The following is a 12887-nucleotide window of genomic DNA, read 5'->3' on the forward strand; positions in this document are numbered from 1 at the left end:
GCTGTCAATAACACGTCAGACACTCGGGCGGCTGTTACTCACACATCAGACACTCGGGGGCGGCTGTCACTCACACATCAGACACTCAGGGGCGGCTGTCACTCAAACACAGACACTCCAGTGCGGCTGTCACTCGGGGCGGATGTCACTCATACAGACACTCAGGGGCAGCTGTCACTCACATGTCAGACACTCTGGGGCGGCTGTCACTCGGGCGGCTGTCACTCATACAGACACTCAGGGGCAGCTGTCACTCACATGTCAGACACTCCAGTGCGGCTGTCACTCGAGGCGGCTGTCACTCATACAGACACTCAGGGGCAGCTGTCACTCACGTCAGACACTCCGGGGTGGCTGTCACTCACACATCAGACACTCGGGGGTGGCTGTCACTCACACATCAGACACTCGGGGGTGGCTGTCACTCACACATCAGACACTCGGGGGTGGCTGTCACTCATACATCGGACACTCGGGGGCGGCTGTCACTCACACGTCAGACACTTGGGTGGCTGTCACTCACACATCAGACACTCGGGGAGGCTGTCACTCATACAGACACTCAGGGGCGGCTGTCACTCACACGTCAGACACTCGGGGGCGGCTGTCACTCACACATCAGACACTCGGGGGCGGCTGTCACTCACACATCAGACACTCGGGGGCGGCTGTCACTCACACGTCAGACACTCAGGTGCGGCTGTCACTCACACGTCAGACACTCAGGTGCGGCTGTCACTCACACGTCAGACACTCAGGTGCGGCTGTCACTCACACGTCAGACACTCGGGTGGTTGTCACTCACACGTCAGACACTCGGGTGGTTGTCACTCACACGTCAGACACTCGGGGCGGCTGTCACTCATACAGACACTCAGGGGCGGCTGTTACTCACACGTCAGACACTCGGGGGCGGCTGTCACTCACACGTCAGACACTCGGGGGCGGCTGTCACTCACACGTCAGACACTCGGGGGCGGCTGTCACTCACACGTCAGACACTCGGGGGCGGCTGTCACTCACACGTCAGACACTCCGGGGCGGCTGTCACTCACACGTCAGACACTCCGGGGTGGCTGTCACTCACACGTCAGACACTCGGGTGGCTGTCACTCATACAGACACTCAGGGGCGGCTGTCAATCACACGTCAGACACTCGAGGCGGCTGTCACTCATACAGACACTCGGGCGGCTGTCACTCACACGTCAGACACTCGGGCGGCTGTCACTCACACATCAGACACTCGGGGGCGGCTGTCGCTCACACGTCAGACACTCGGGTGGCTGTCACTCACACGTCAGACACTCGGGTGGCTGTCACTCATACAGACACTCGAGGCGGCTGTCACTCATACAGACACTCGGGCGGCTGTCACTCACACATCAGACACTCGGGGGCGGCTGTCACTCACACATCGGACACTCAGGGGCAGCTGTCACTCACACGTCAGACACTCCGGGGCGGCTGTCACTCACACGTCAGACACTCCGGGGCGGCTGTCACTCACACGTCAGACACTCCGGGGCGGCTGTCACTCACACGTCAGACACTCGGGTGGTTGTCACTCACACGTCAGACACTCCGTGGCGGCTGTCACTCACACGTCAGACACTCCGGGGCGGCTGTCACTCGGGGCGGCTGTCACTCATACAGACACTCAGGGGCGGCTGTCACTCACACGTCAGACACTCGGGGGCGGCTGTCACTCACACGTCAGACACTCGGGGGCGGCTGTCACTCACACGTCAGACACTCCGGGGCGGCTGTCACTCACACGTCAGACACTCCGGGGTGGCTGTCACTCACACGTCAGACACTCGGGTGGCTGTCACTCACACGTCAGACACTCGGGTGGCTGTCACTCACACGTCAGACACTCCGGGGCGGCTGTCACTCACACGTCAGACACTCCGGGGCGGCTGTCACTCACACGTCAGACACTCCGGGGCGGCTGTCACTCACACGTCAGACACTCCGGGGCGGCTGTCACTCACACGTCAGACACTCCGGGGCGGCTGTCACTCACACGTCAGACACTCCGGGGCGGCTGTCACTCACACGTCAGACACTCCGGGGCGGCTGTCACTCACACGTCAGACACTCCGGTGGTTGTCACTCACACGTCAGACACTCGGGGCGGCTGTCACTCATACAGACACTCAGTGGCGGCTGTCACTCACACGTCAGACACTCCGGGGCGGCTGTCACTCACACGTCAGACACTCCGGGGCGGCTGTCACTCACACGTCAGACACTCCGGGGCGGCTGTCACTCACACGTCAGACACTCCGGGGCGGCTGTCACTCACACGTCAGACACTCCGGGGCGGCTGTCACTCACACGTCAGACACTCCGGGGCGGCTGTCACTCATACGTCAGACACTCCGGGGCGGCTGTCACTCACACGTCAGACACTGCGAGGCGGCTGTCACTCACACGTCAGACACTCGGGGCGGCTGTCACTCATACAGACACTCAGGGGCGGCTGTCACTCACACGTCAGACACTCCGGGGCGGCTGTCACTCAGACGTCAGACACTCGGGGGCGGCTGTCACTCATACAGACACTCGGGGGCGGCTGTCGCTCACACGTCAGACACTCGGGGGCAGCTGTCGCTCACACGTCAGACACTCGGGGGCGGCTGTCGCTCACACGTCAGACACTCGGGGGCGGCTGTCACTCACACGTCAGACACTCGGGTGGCTGTCACTCACACGTCAGACACTCGGGTGGCTGTCACTCACACGTCAGACACTCGGGTGGCTGTCACTCACACGTCAGACACTCGAGGCGGCTGTCACTCACACATCAGACACTCAGGGGCGGCTGTCACTCACACATCAGACACTCCGGGGCGGCTGTCACTCGGGGCGGCTGTCACTCATACAGACACTCAGGGGCAGCTGTCACTCACATGTCAGACACTCCAGTGCGGCTGTCACTCGAGGCGGCTGTCACTCATACAGACACTCAGGGGCAGCTGTCACTCACACGTCAGACACTCGGGGCGGCTGTCACTCATACAGACACTCAGGGGCGGCTGTTACTCACACGTCAGACACTCGGGGGCGGCTGTCACTCACACGTCAGACACTCGGGAGCGGCTGTCACTCACACGTCAGACACTCCGGGGCGGCTGTCACTCACATGTCAGACACTCCGGGGCGGCTGTCACTCACACGTCAGACACTCGGGTGGCTGTCACTCACACGTCAGACACTCGGGTGGCTGTCACTCACACGTCAGACACTCGAGGCGGCTGTCACTCAAACAGACACTCGGGCGGCTGTCACTCACACGTCAGACCCTCGGGCGGCTGTCACTCACACGTCAGACCCTCGGGGGCGGCTGTCACTCACACATCGGACACTCAGGGGCAGCTGTCACTCACACGTCAGACACTCCGGGGCGGCTGTCACTCACACGTCAGACACTCCGGGGCGGCTGTCACTCACACGTCAGACACTCCGGGGCGGCTGTCACTCACACGTCAGACACTCGGGGGCGGCTGTCACTCACACGTCAGACACTCGGGGGCGGCTGTCACTCACACGTCAGACACTCGGGGGCGGCTGTCGCTCACACGTCAGACACTCGGGGGCGGCTGTCACTCACACGTCAGACACTCGGGTGGCTGTCACTCACACATTAGACACTCGAGGCGGCTGTCACTCATACAGACACTCAGGGGCGGCTGTCACTCACACGTCAGACACTCGGGCGGCTGTCACTCACACATCAGACACTCGGGGGCGGCTGTCACTCACACATCATACACTCAGGGGCGGCTGTCACTCGGGGCGGCTGTCACTCATACAGACACTCAGGGGCAGCTGTCACTCACATGTCAGACACTCCCGGGCGGCTGTCACTCGGGGCGGCTGTCACTCATACAGACACTCAGGGGCAGCTGTCACTCACATGTCAGACACTCCAGTGCGGCTGTCACTCGAGGCGGCTGTCACTCATACAGACACTCAGGGGCAGCTGTCACTCACACGTCAGACACTCGGGGGTGGCTGTCACTCACACATCGGACACTCAGGGGCGGCTGTCACTCACACATCGGACACTCCGGGGCGGCTGTCACTCACACGTCAGACACTCGGGGGCGGCTGTCACTCACACGTCAGACACTCGGGGACGGCTGTCACTCACACGTCAGACACTCGGGGGCGGCTGTCAGGGGCGGCTGTCGCTCACACGTCAGACACTCCGGGGCGGCTGTCACTCACACGTCAGACACTCCGGGGCGGCTGTCACTCACACGTCAGACACTCCGGGGCGGCTGTCACTCACACATCGGACACTCCGGGGCGGCTGTCACTCACACGTCAGACACTCAGGGGCAGCTGTCACTCACACGTCAGACACTCCGGGGCGGCTGTCACTCACACGTCAGACACTCCGGGGCGGCTGTCACTCACACGTCAGACACTCCGGGGCGGCTGTCACTCACACGTCAGACACTCCGGGGCGGCTGTCACTCACACGTCAGACACTCCGGGGCGGCTGTCACTCACACATCGGACACTCCGGGGCGGCTGTCACTCACACATCGGACACTCAGGGGCGGCTGTCACTCACACGTCAGACACTCCGGGGCGGCTGTCACTCACACGTCAGACACTCCGGGGCGGCTGTCACTCACACGTCAGACACTCGGGGACGGCTGTCACTCAGACGTCAGACACTCGGGGGCGGCTGTCACTCATACAGACACTCGGGGGCGGCTGTCGCTCACACGTCAGACACTCGGGGGCGGCTGTCGCTCACACGTCAGACACTCGGGGGCGGCTGTCACTCACACGTCAGACACTCGGGTGGCTGTCACTCACACGTCAGACACTCGGGTGGCTGTCACTCACACGTCAGACACTCGAGGCGGCTGTCACTCATACAGACACTCGGGCGGCTGTCACTCACACGTCAGACACTCGGGCGGCTGTCACTCACACATCAGACACTCGGGGGCGGCTGTCGCTCACACGTCAGATACTCGGGTGGCTGTCACTCACACGTCAGACACTCGGGTGGCTGTCACTCACACATTAGACACTCGAGGCGGCTGTCACTCATACAGACACTCGGGCGGCTGTCACTCACACGTCAGACACTCCGGGGCGGCTGTCACTCACACGTCAGACACTCGGGGCGGCTGTCACTCACACGTCAGACACTCGGGGGCGGCTGTCACTCACACGTCAGACACTCGGGGGCGGCTGTCGCTCACACGTCAGACACTCGGGGGCGGCTGTCGCTCACACGTCAGACACTCGGGGGCGGCTGTCACTCACACGTCAGACACTCGGATGGCTGTCACTCACACATTAGACACTCGAGGCGGCTGTCACTCATACAGACACTCAGGGGCGGCTGTCACTCACACGTCAGACACTCGGGCGGCTGTCACTCACACATCAGACACTCGGGGGCGGCTGTCACTCACACATCATACACTCAGGGGCGGCTGTCACTCGGGGCGGCTGTCACTCATACAGACACTCAGGGGCAGCTGTCACTCACATGTCAGACACTCCCGGGCGGCTGTCACTCGGGGCGGCTGTCACTCATACAGACACTCAGGGGCAGCTGTCACTCACATGTCAGACACTCCCGGGCGGCTGTCACTCGGGGCGGCTGTCACTCATACAGACACTCAGGGGCAGCTGTCACTCACATGTCAGACACTCCAGTGCGGCTGTCACTCGAGGCGGCTGTCACTCATACAGACACTCAGGGGCAGCTGTCACTCACACGTCAGACACTCGTGGGTGGCTGTCACTCACACATCGGACTCTCAGGGGCGGCTGTCACTCACACATCGGACACTCCGGGGCGGCTGTCACTCACACGTCAGACACTCCGGGGCGGCTGTCACTCACACGTCAGACACTCGGGGACGGCTGTCACTCACACGTCAGACACTCGGGGGCGGCTGTCAGGGGCGGCTGTCGCTCACACGTCAGACACTCCGGGGCGGCTGTCACTCACACGTCAGACACTCCGGGGCGGCTGTCACTCACACGTCAGACACTCGGGGACGGCTGTCACTCACACGTCAGACACTCGGGGGCGGCTGTCAGGGGCGGCTGTCACTCACACGTCAGACACTCCGGGGCGGCTGTCACTCACACGTCAGACACTCCGGGGCGGCTGTCACTCACACGTCAGACACTCCGGGGCGGCTGTCACTCACACGTCAGACACTCCGGGGCGGCTGTCACTCACACGTCAGACACTCCGGGGCGGCTGTCACTCACACGTCAGACACTCCGGGGCGGCTGTCACTCACACGTCAGACACTCCGGGGCGGCTGTCACTCACACGTCAGACACTCCGGGTCGGCTGTCACTCACACGTCAGACACTCCGGGTCGGCTGTCACTCACACATCGGACACTCCGGGGCGGCTGTCACTCACACGTCAGACACTCAGGGGCGGCTGTCACTCACACGTCAGACACTCCGGGGCGGCTGTCACTCACACGTCAGACACTCCGGGGCGGCTGTCACTCACACGTCAGACACTCCGGGGCGGCTGTCACTCACACGTCAGACACTCCGGGGCGGCTGTCACTCACACGTCAGACACTCCGGGGCGGCTGTCACTCACACGTCAGACACTCCGGGGCGGCTGTCACTCACACGTCAGACACTCCGGGGCGGCTGTCACTCACACGTCAGACACTCCGGGGCGGCTGTCACTCACACGTCAGACACTCCGGGGCGGCTGTCACTCACACATCGGACACTCAGGGGCGGCTGTCACTCACACATCGGACACTCAGGGGCGGCTGTCACTCACACATCGGACACTCAGGGGCGGCTGTCACTCACACATCGGACACTCAGGGGCGGCTGTCACTCACACGTCAGACACTCCGGGGCGGCTGTCACTCACACGTCAGACACTCCGGGGCGGCTGTCACTCACACGTCAGACACTCGGGGACGGCTGTCACTCACACGTCAGACACTCGGGGGCGGCTGTCAGGGGCGGCTGTCGCTCACACGTCAGACACTCCGGGGCGGCTGTCACTCACACGTCAGACACTCCGGGGCGGCTGTCACTCACACGTCAGACACTCCGGGGCGGCTGTCACTCACACATCGGACACTCCGGGGCGGCTGTCACTCACACGTCAGACACTCCGGGGCGGCTGTCACTCACACGTCAGACACTCAGGGGCGGCTGTCACTCACACGTCAGACACTCCGGGGCGGCTGTCACTCACACGTCAGACACTCCGGGGCGGCTGTCACTCACACGTCAGACACTCCGGGGCGGCTGTCACTCACACGTCAGACACTCCGGGGCGGCTGTCACTCACACGTCAGACACTCCGGGGCGGCTGTCACTCACACGTCAGACACTCCGGGGCGGCTGTCACTCACACGTCAGACACTCGGGGACGGCTGTCACTCACACGTCAGACACTCGGGGGCGGCTGTCAGGGGCGGCTGTCGCTCACACGTCAGACACTCCGGGGCGGCTGTCACTCACACGTCAGACACTCCGGGGCGGCTGTCACTCACACGTCAGACACTCCGGGGCGGCTGTCACTCACACGTCAGACACTCCGGGGCGGCTGTCACTCACACGTCAGACACTCCGGGGCGGCTGTCACTCACACGTCAGACACTCCGGGGCGGCTGTCACTCACACGTCAGACACTCCGGGGCGGCTGTCACTCACACGTCAGACACTCCGGGGCGGCTCACTCACACGTCAGACACTCCGGGGCGGCTGTCACTCACACTCCGGGGCGGCTGTCACTCACACGTCAGACACTCCGGGGCGGCTGTCACTCACACGTCAGACACTCCGGGGCGGCTGTCACTCACACGTCAGACACTCCGGGGCGGCTGTCACTCACACTCCGGGGCGGCTGTCACTCACACGTCAGACACTCCGGGGCGGCTGTCACTCACACGTCAGACACTCCGGGGCGGCTGTCACTCACACGTCAGACACTCAGGGGCGGCTGTCACTCACACGTCAGACACACAGGGGCGGCTGTCACTCACACGTCAGACACTCGGGGGTGGCTGTCACTCACACGTCAGACACTCGGGGGTGGCTGTCACTCACACGTCAGACACTCGGGGGCGGCTGTCACTCACACGTCAGACACTCCGGGGCGGCTGTCCCCCCCTCACACCCCGGCTGCCCCACCCCGGCTGCCCCCCCCTCACACCCCGGCTGCCCCCCCCCTCACACCCCGGCTGTCCCCCCTCACACCCCGGCTGCTGGGACATCCGCTGGCCCCGGGCACTAACCGGCTGGGAGCAGTTGTACTGCGGCTCTGTGATGACCCGGAGCCCCCGGGCGGCAGTCAGCAGCAGTGAGAGGCGCAGGACTAGGTGCAGGACCCGGCGGGGAGACGCGGTGCTCGGGCTGGCCGAACCCATGCTCCTATCTCGGGCAGCGGCGACGACTTCTCCGGTCGCTCTTCCGCTTCTCACATATGGGGCGGAGACATGCAAATCTCACACCTCTGTCTGACCAATCAGCTTGCCGCTCACCTCAGGTAACAGGGCGTGTTAGGGGGCGGAGATTCCGGGAACAGGATTCAGGGGAAATCCCGCAGGTATGCAAATCTAGGGGTGGGTATAACGGCAGCTCTGCAAATCAGGGGTGTGGGCGGGGCTAGGTATGGCTATATAGGTGAGTGTTCTCAGCCTCGGCCCTCACCTTAGTTAGTGTCAGTGTCCGGGAGCTGGTAGTGTGGTGTTCCGGCGTTCCGGCTCCCTGTCACCTGACAGTCCCGCTGTCTGTGTCGGAGTGACTGAGGAATAATCAGTAAATACGAATTACACAAGCAGTCTATTATTATCATCATCCATTGTCGCTTTCTGGGCTTAGTACATACTTGTCCAGTCTCCCAAATTTCGGGTGGGTCCCCAAGACGAGTATTTAGTATTTATAGTTATTTATATAGCGCACACATATTCAACAGCGCTGTACAGAGAATATTTCTGTCATCAGTCCCAGCTAAAGCGCCCGGAGGGGAAACCCTGACAGAGAGACCATACAAACTCCACACAGACCAGCCATTGGCAGAAATTGAACCCATGACTTCAGCGCTGTGAGGCATGCTAACCACTACGCCAACATTGTTTCCGACACAAACATTGCGTTGTATCCAAATGCAGACACCTGCCATGCTGGGCATTGTAGTGCTCCAAAGTTTGCGCAGTGAGTGACGACAAAGGCAACAGAGCTAGTGATCAGGTGACCCGGTGCAGCTAGCGCCAACAGGCGTGCGCACAAATGCTCTGGGGCTTATCTGCTGCAAATACCTCATGTGCAGCCGCAATCCCATTATTCCAGCTAAGCAGGGTCGGACTGGCCCACAGGGGAAACCACCGATGGGCCCCACTGCCTGTGGGCCCTCATCATCCTCTAGGGATCAGGTTCCAGACTCTATCTTAGTGCACTTGAATTATGCATTATACTTATGTTACATTATACTTCACAAGAATATGGTTTATTATATATTTACCAAGGGGCACAGAACATGTACTCCGTAATGGTTTGCCAAACCTCTGTGGTGGCTGGCCACACCCCCCACTGTAGCCTGGCCACACCCATAAACATGGGCCCCTACAACAGCATTTCCCCAGTGGGACTTTTATGCCCCAGTCCGACACTGCAGCTAAGACGCCGCGGCCACTACTTACAGGTTCCCAGGGGTCACAGAAAGTCAGCGAGGGGCAACACTGCCAGTAAACGGGCGCCAAGATGGGGGGTGTCGGGTTGGCCTGCAAGAACTGAGACACTCCGCAGCTCCTGTGTCAGCCCCTGGTGCCCCAGCCAATCAGCTCCCAACTGTCATTTATCAAATACATGACATGATTTATCATACACAATGAGTTTTATCAGCAGTATACAAAGCTGTACTATATATATATATATATATATATATATATATATATACAGTATCGGACTGGGGCATGTAGGGCCCACCGGGGGAATGCAGTGGTAGGGGCCCATGTTTAGGGGTGTGGCCAGTCTGCAGAGGGGGTGTGGCCTGTCACCTCATTGGTTTGACAAACCATTATAGAGTGCAACGTCTGGGCCCCTTCATATATAATACAGTAAATTCAGCTGCTGCATGCATGATAATGTACCAGATTAATAACAGCAATGCACTGTAGAATATATACCGTAGTACAGTATAAGGTGACATATGTATAATGTATAATGCACTGTAGAATATATACCGTAGTACAGTATAAGGTGACATATGTATAATGTATAATGCACTGTAGAATATATACCGTAGTACAGTATAAGGTGACATATGTATAATGTATAATGCACTGTAGAATATATACCGTAGTACAGTATAAGGTGACATATGTATAATGCACTGTAGAATATATACCGTAGTACAGTATAAGGTGACATATGTATAATGTATAATTCAAGTGCACAGTCTGGATCCTGATCCTTCGAGCAAGAGGTGGGCCCACCGGTGGATTCCCTTGTACCCGTGTGGGCCAGTCCAGGCCTGTGTGTATATATATATATATATATATATATATATATATATAATGTGTGTGTGTGTGACATTACAGTGTATTCAGGTTACCCCTACCTGGCTGTGTGACTCTCTGCAGGTCTGCATATGACTGACCTTGGCCCATATTACAGTGCTCAGTCCCAGCTATACAGACGTACAGGCCTAAGTGGCAGAATCGTGCTATCCTGCATGAGTGCCTTGTCTGTGTCTACCGTCCTGGACATGGGTAAGCGAAATGCCGCAATATACGGCGCGCCGGCAGCACCAGTTCTTACTCTGCATCAGCAGCATAAATTGCAGCTGGGAAAACCGCACAGGATTTATTATTAATGATGGACTAAAAAACGTACATTGTGCCGGTACAGTAGCGCAGCTGGCATTTCCCCAACTACTACGTCCCCCCGAATAAACAACACACATATTATAGCTGTTTCTTTACTGATATGGAGAATAAACCAATAAGCACTAAAAGTATTTACTAAATGTAATATTTTGTTCCGAATGTATCTATAAAAAACTTTTGGCCCGGGGGTGCCGTGAAAAAATGCTGTTGCTCCAGGGCGCCGTGATTCAAGACTTTTTGGGAAGCACTGGCGTAGGTTATTTAGCTATAATACAGTAACCCTTACCGCCAGGGCCGTAACTAGGTGTGTGCGGAGGGGGCACCGCACATAGCGCTGCAGGTAGGGGGCGCTGTTAGCGGCACTTGTCAATTATCTGTTTTAATTACTCTCACTTGCAGCTTCCCCCCTTTTTGAAGCCCAGCATCTCCTGACCGCCGCTGTCTCCTATCCCCATCCCTTCTGTCACTAATACCTGTACAGCATTCATGAACTCAACTTGAGATTTCTTTGTTATTCAGTCACACTGTCCTTTATTACATTGCAAGATGCTGACATACCCAGGATTCTAACCCATTGCCCGTGGCATTGCAGTCAGACAATCTATTCATTGAGTTTTCTGCCCTTCACAGAAAGCTAGATGATTCTAAGTTAGAGAACTCTAACTATTAGAAGCTTATCTTGTACTTTGTGTGAAATGATGATCAGCATTGCGGCTGAGCAGATCTATGTAGTGTGCGGCTGAGCAGATCTGTGTAGTGTGTGGCTGCTAGGGATTGGATGTGTGGCTGCACACTACATAGATCTGCTCAATTACAATGGAATACAGTCATTAGGTCGACCACTATTCATCGACATGCATTAGGTCGACATGAGTTTTTTTATTTTTTTCTTCATTTTTGGAACTTTTTCATACTTTACAATCCACGTGGTCTACGATAGGGAATAGTAATCTGTGCTGAGCGCAGCGGTAGCGGTTTGAGGCACCTAGCCCGAAGCATGGCGAGCGAAGCGGTGCACTAATTGGGGTTCCCGGTCACTTTACGAAGAAAACGACAACAAAAAAAGTAAAAAACTCATATCTACCTTTTCTGCGGCAGGGTCCACAGGTTATCCACAGGATAACAATGGGATATGATGAAGCGACAGCGGATTTGCACCAATCGGTCAAAGCTTTTCCGGCCTCCCAGCATGCAACGGGCTCGTCCATATATCCCCGCCTCCTGGCCCAGGCAAATCAGTTTTTTGTTTGGTGCAGCAGGAGGCGGACCATGGTCAGAGGGCTGCTGATTCTTAGCAGCCCTAGGCTTTCTTCTTTTACTTTTATAGTCTTACTAATTTTTGAGTGATCTTTCTAAAAAGCGTCTTATACGTACCTTAGAAAGAGTCGCTCCAACAACTCTCCGCCGGGTCGCAACAACACTTACCCACAAGTATAGTACTGTTTCGGCGGACGTCTGTGTCGGATATACTAGCAGGTCCAGCAGACATTACCAGGCTGCGGCCGGAGCACAGGGAGGAGACTACCAAACAGTCGCTGACGTGGCTGCCACTTCAAGTGCGCCAGTGCTAGGCCTTAGGTATCAGAGGCTCCAGGAATAGTATGAGGCCGCGATCCCTAGGGTTGATGTCAGCAGTGGGGAGTCAGACGCTCTCCTGGTCGCCCCTCCCCCCGGTTCATGACCAGTTTCCTCCGCATCTCCCGCCATGAACTATTTCCCGCTTCCATCTCAGATGCTGGACACGAATGGGACCCAGTCGCAGCATAGGCGGCTATGTGACTGGTGCGTCCGTGTTTACTATAGGTTCATGGAGCGGCAGTGTACACTAGTAGCGTCTGGATCCACTCAGCGTTCTCTAACGTATTGATTGGTCCTGGAAGCGAAATGAGTCTCCCTGTATCACACTCTACTGAGTGCGGGTAATACAGCACTAAGTCTCTACCTTTTTGAGTATGAATAGTTAGATAAGTGCCTATTGCATATGAGTCTGTATACTATTACTGTTGTTTCT

General features: G+C 58.0%; 1 protein-coding gene across 1 annotated transcript in view; it reads right to left on the reverse strand.

Moving 5' to 3' along the window:
- The window catches only part of IL17RA (interleukin 17 receptor A), a 28833-nt gene extending 20348 nt beyond the window's left edge, over nucleotides 1-8485 (reverse strand). The window contains exon 1 of the mRNA XM_063929329.1: nucleotides 8285-8485. Coding sequence (XP_063785399.1) covers nucleotides 8285-8416 — 132 coding nt within the window. The 5' untranslated portion in view covers nucleotides 8417-8485. The remainder of the gene's footprint in view (nucleotides 1-8284) is intronic.
- Nucleotides 8486-12887: the final 4402 nt, after the last annotated feature.

This window comes from Pseudophryne corroboree, chromosome 6, assembly GCF_028390025.1.
Source record: "Pseudophryne corroboree isolate aPseCor3 chromosome 6, aPseCor3.hap2, whole genome shotgun sequence".
In the NCBI taxonomy this organism is placed as follows: domain Eukaryota; kingdom Metazoa; phylum Chordata; class Amphibia; order Anura; family Myobatrachidae; genus Pseudophryne; species Pseudophryne corroboree.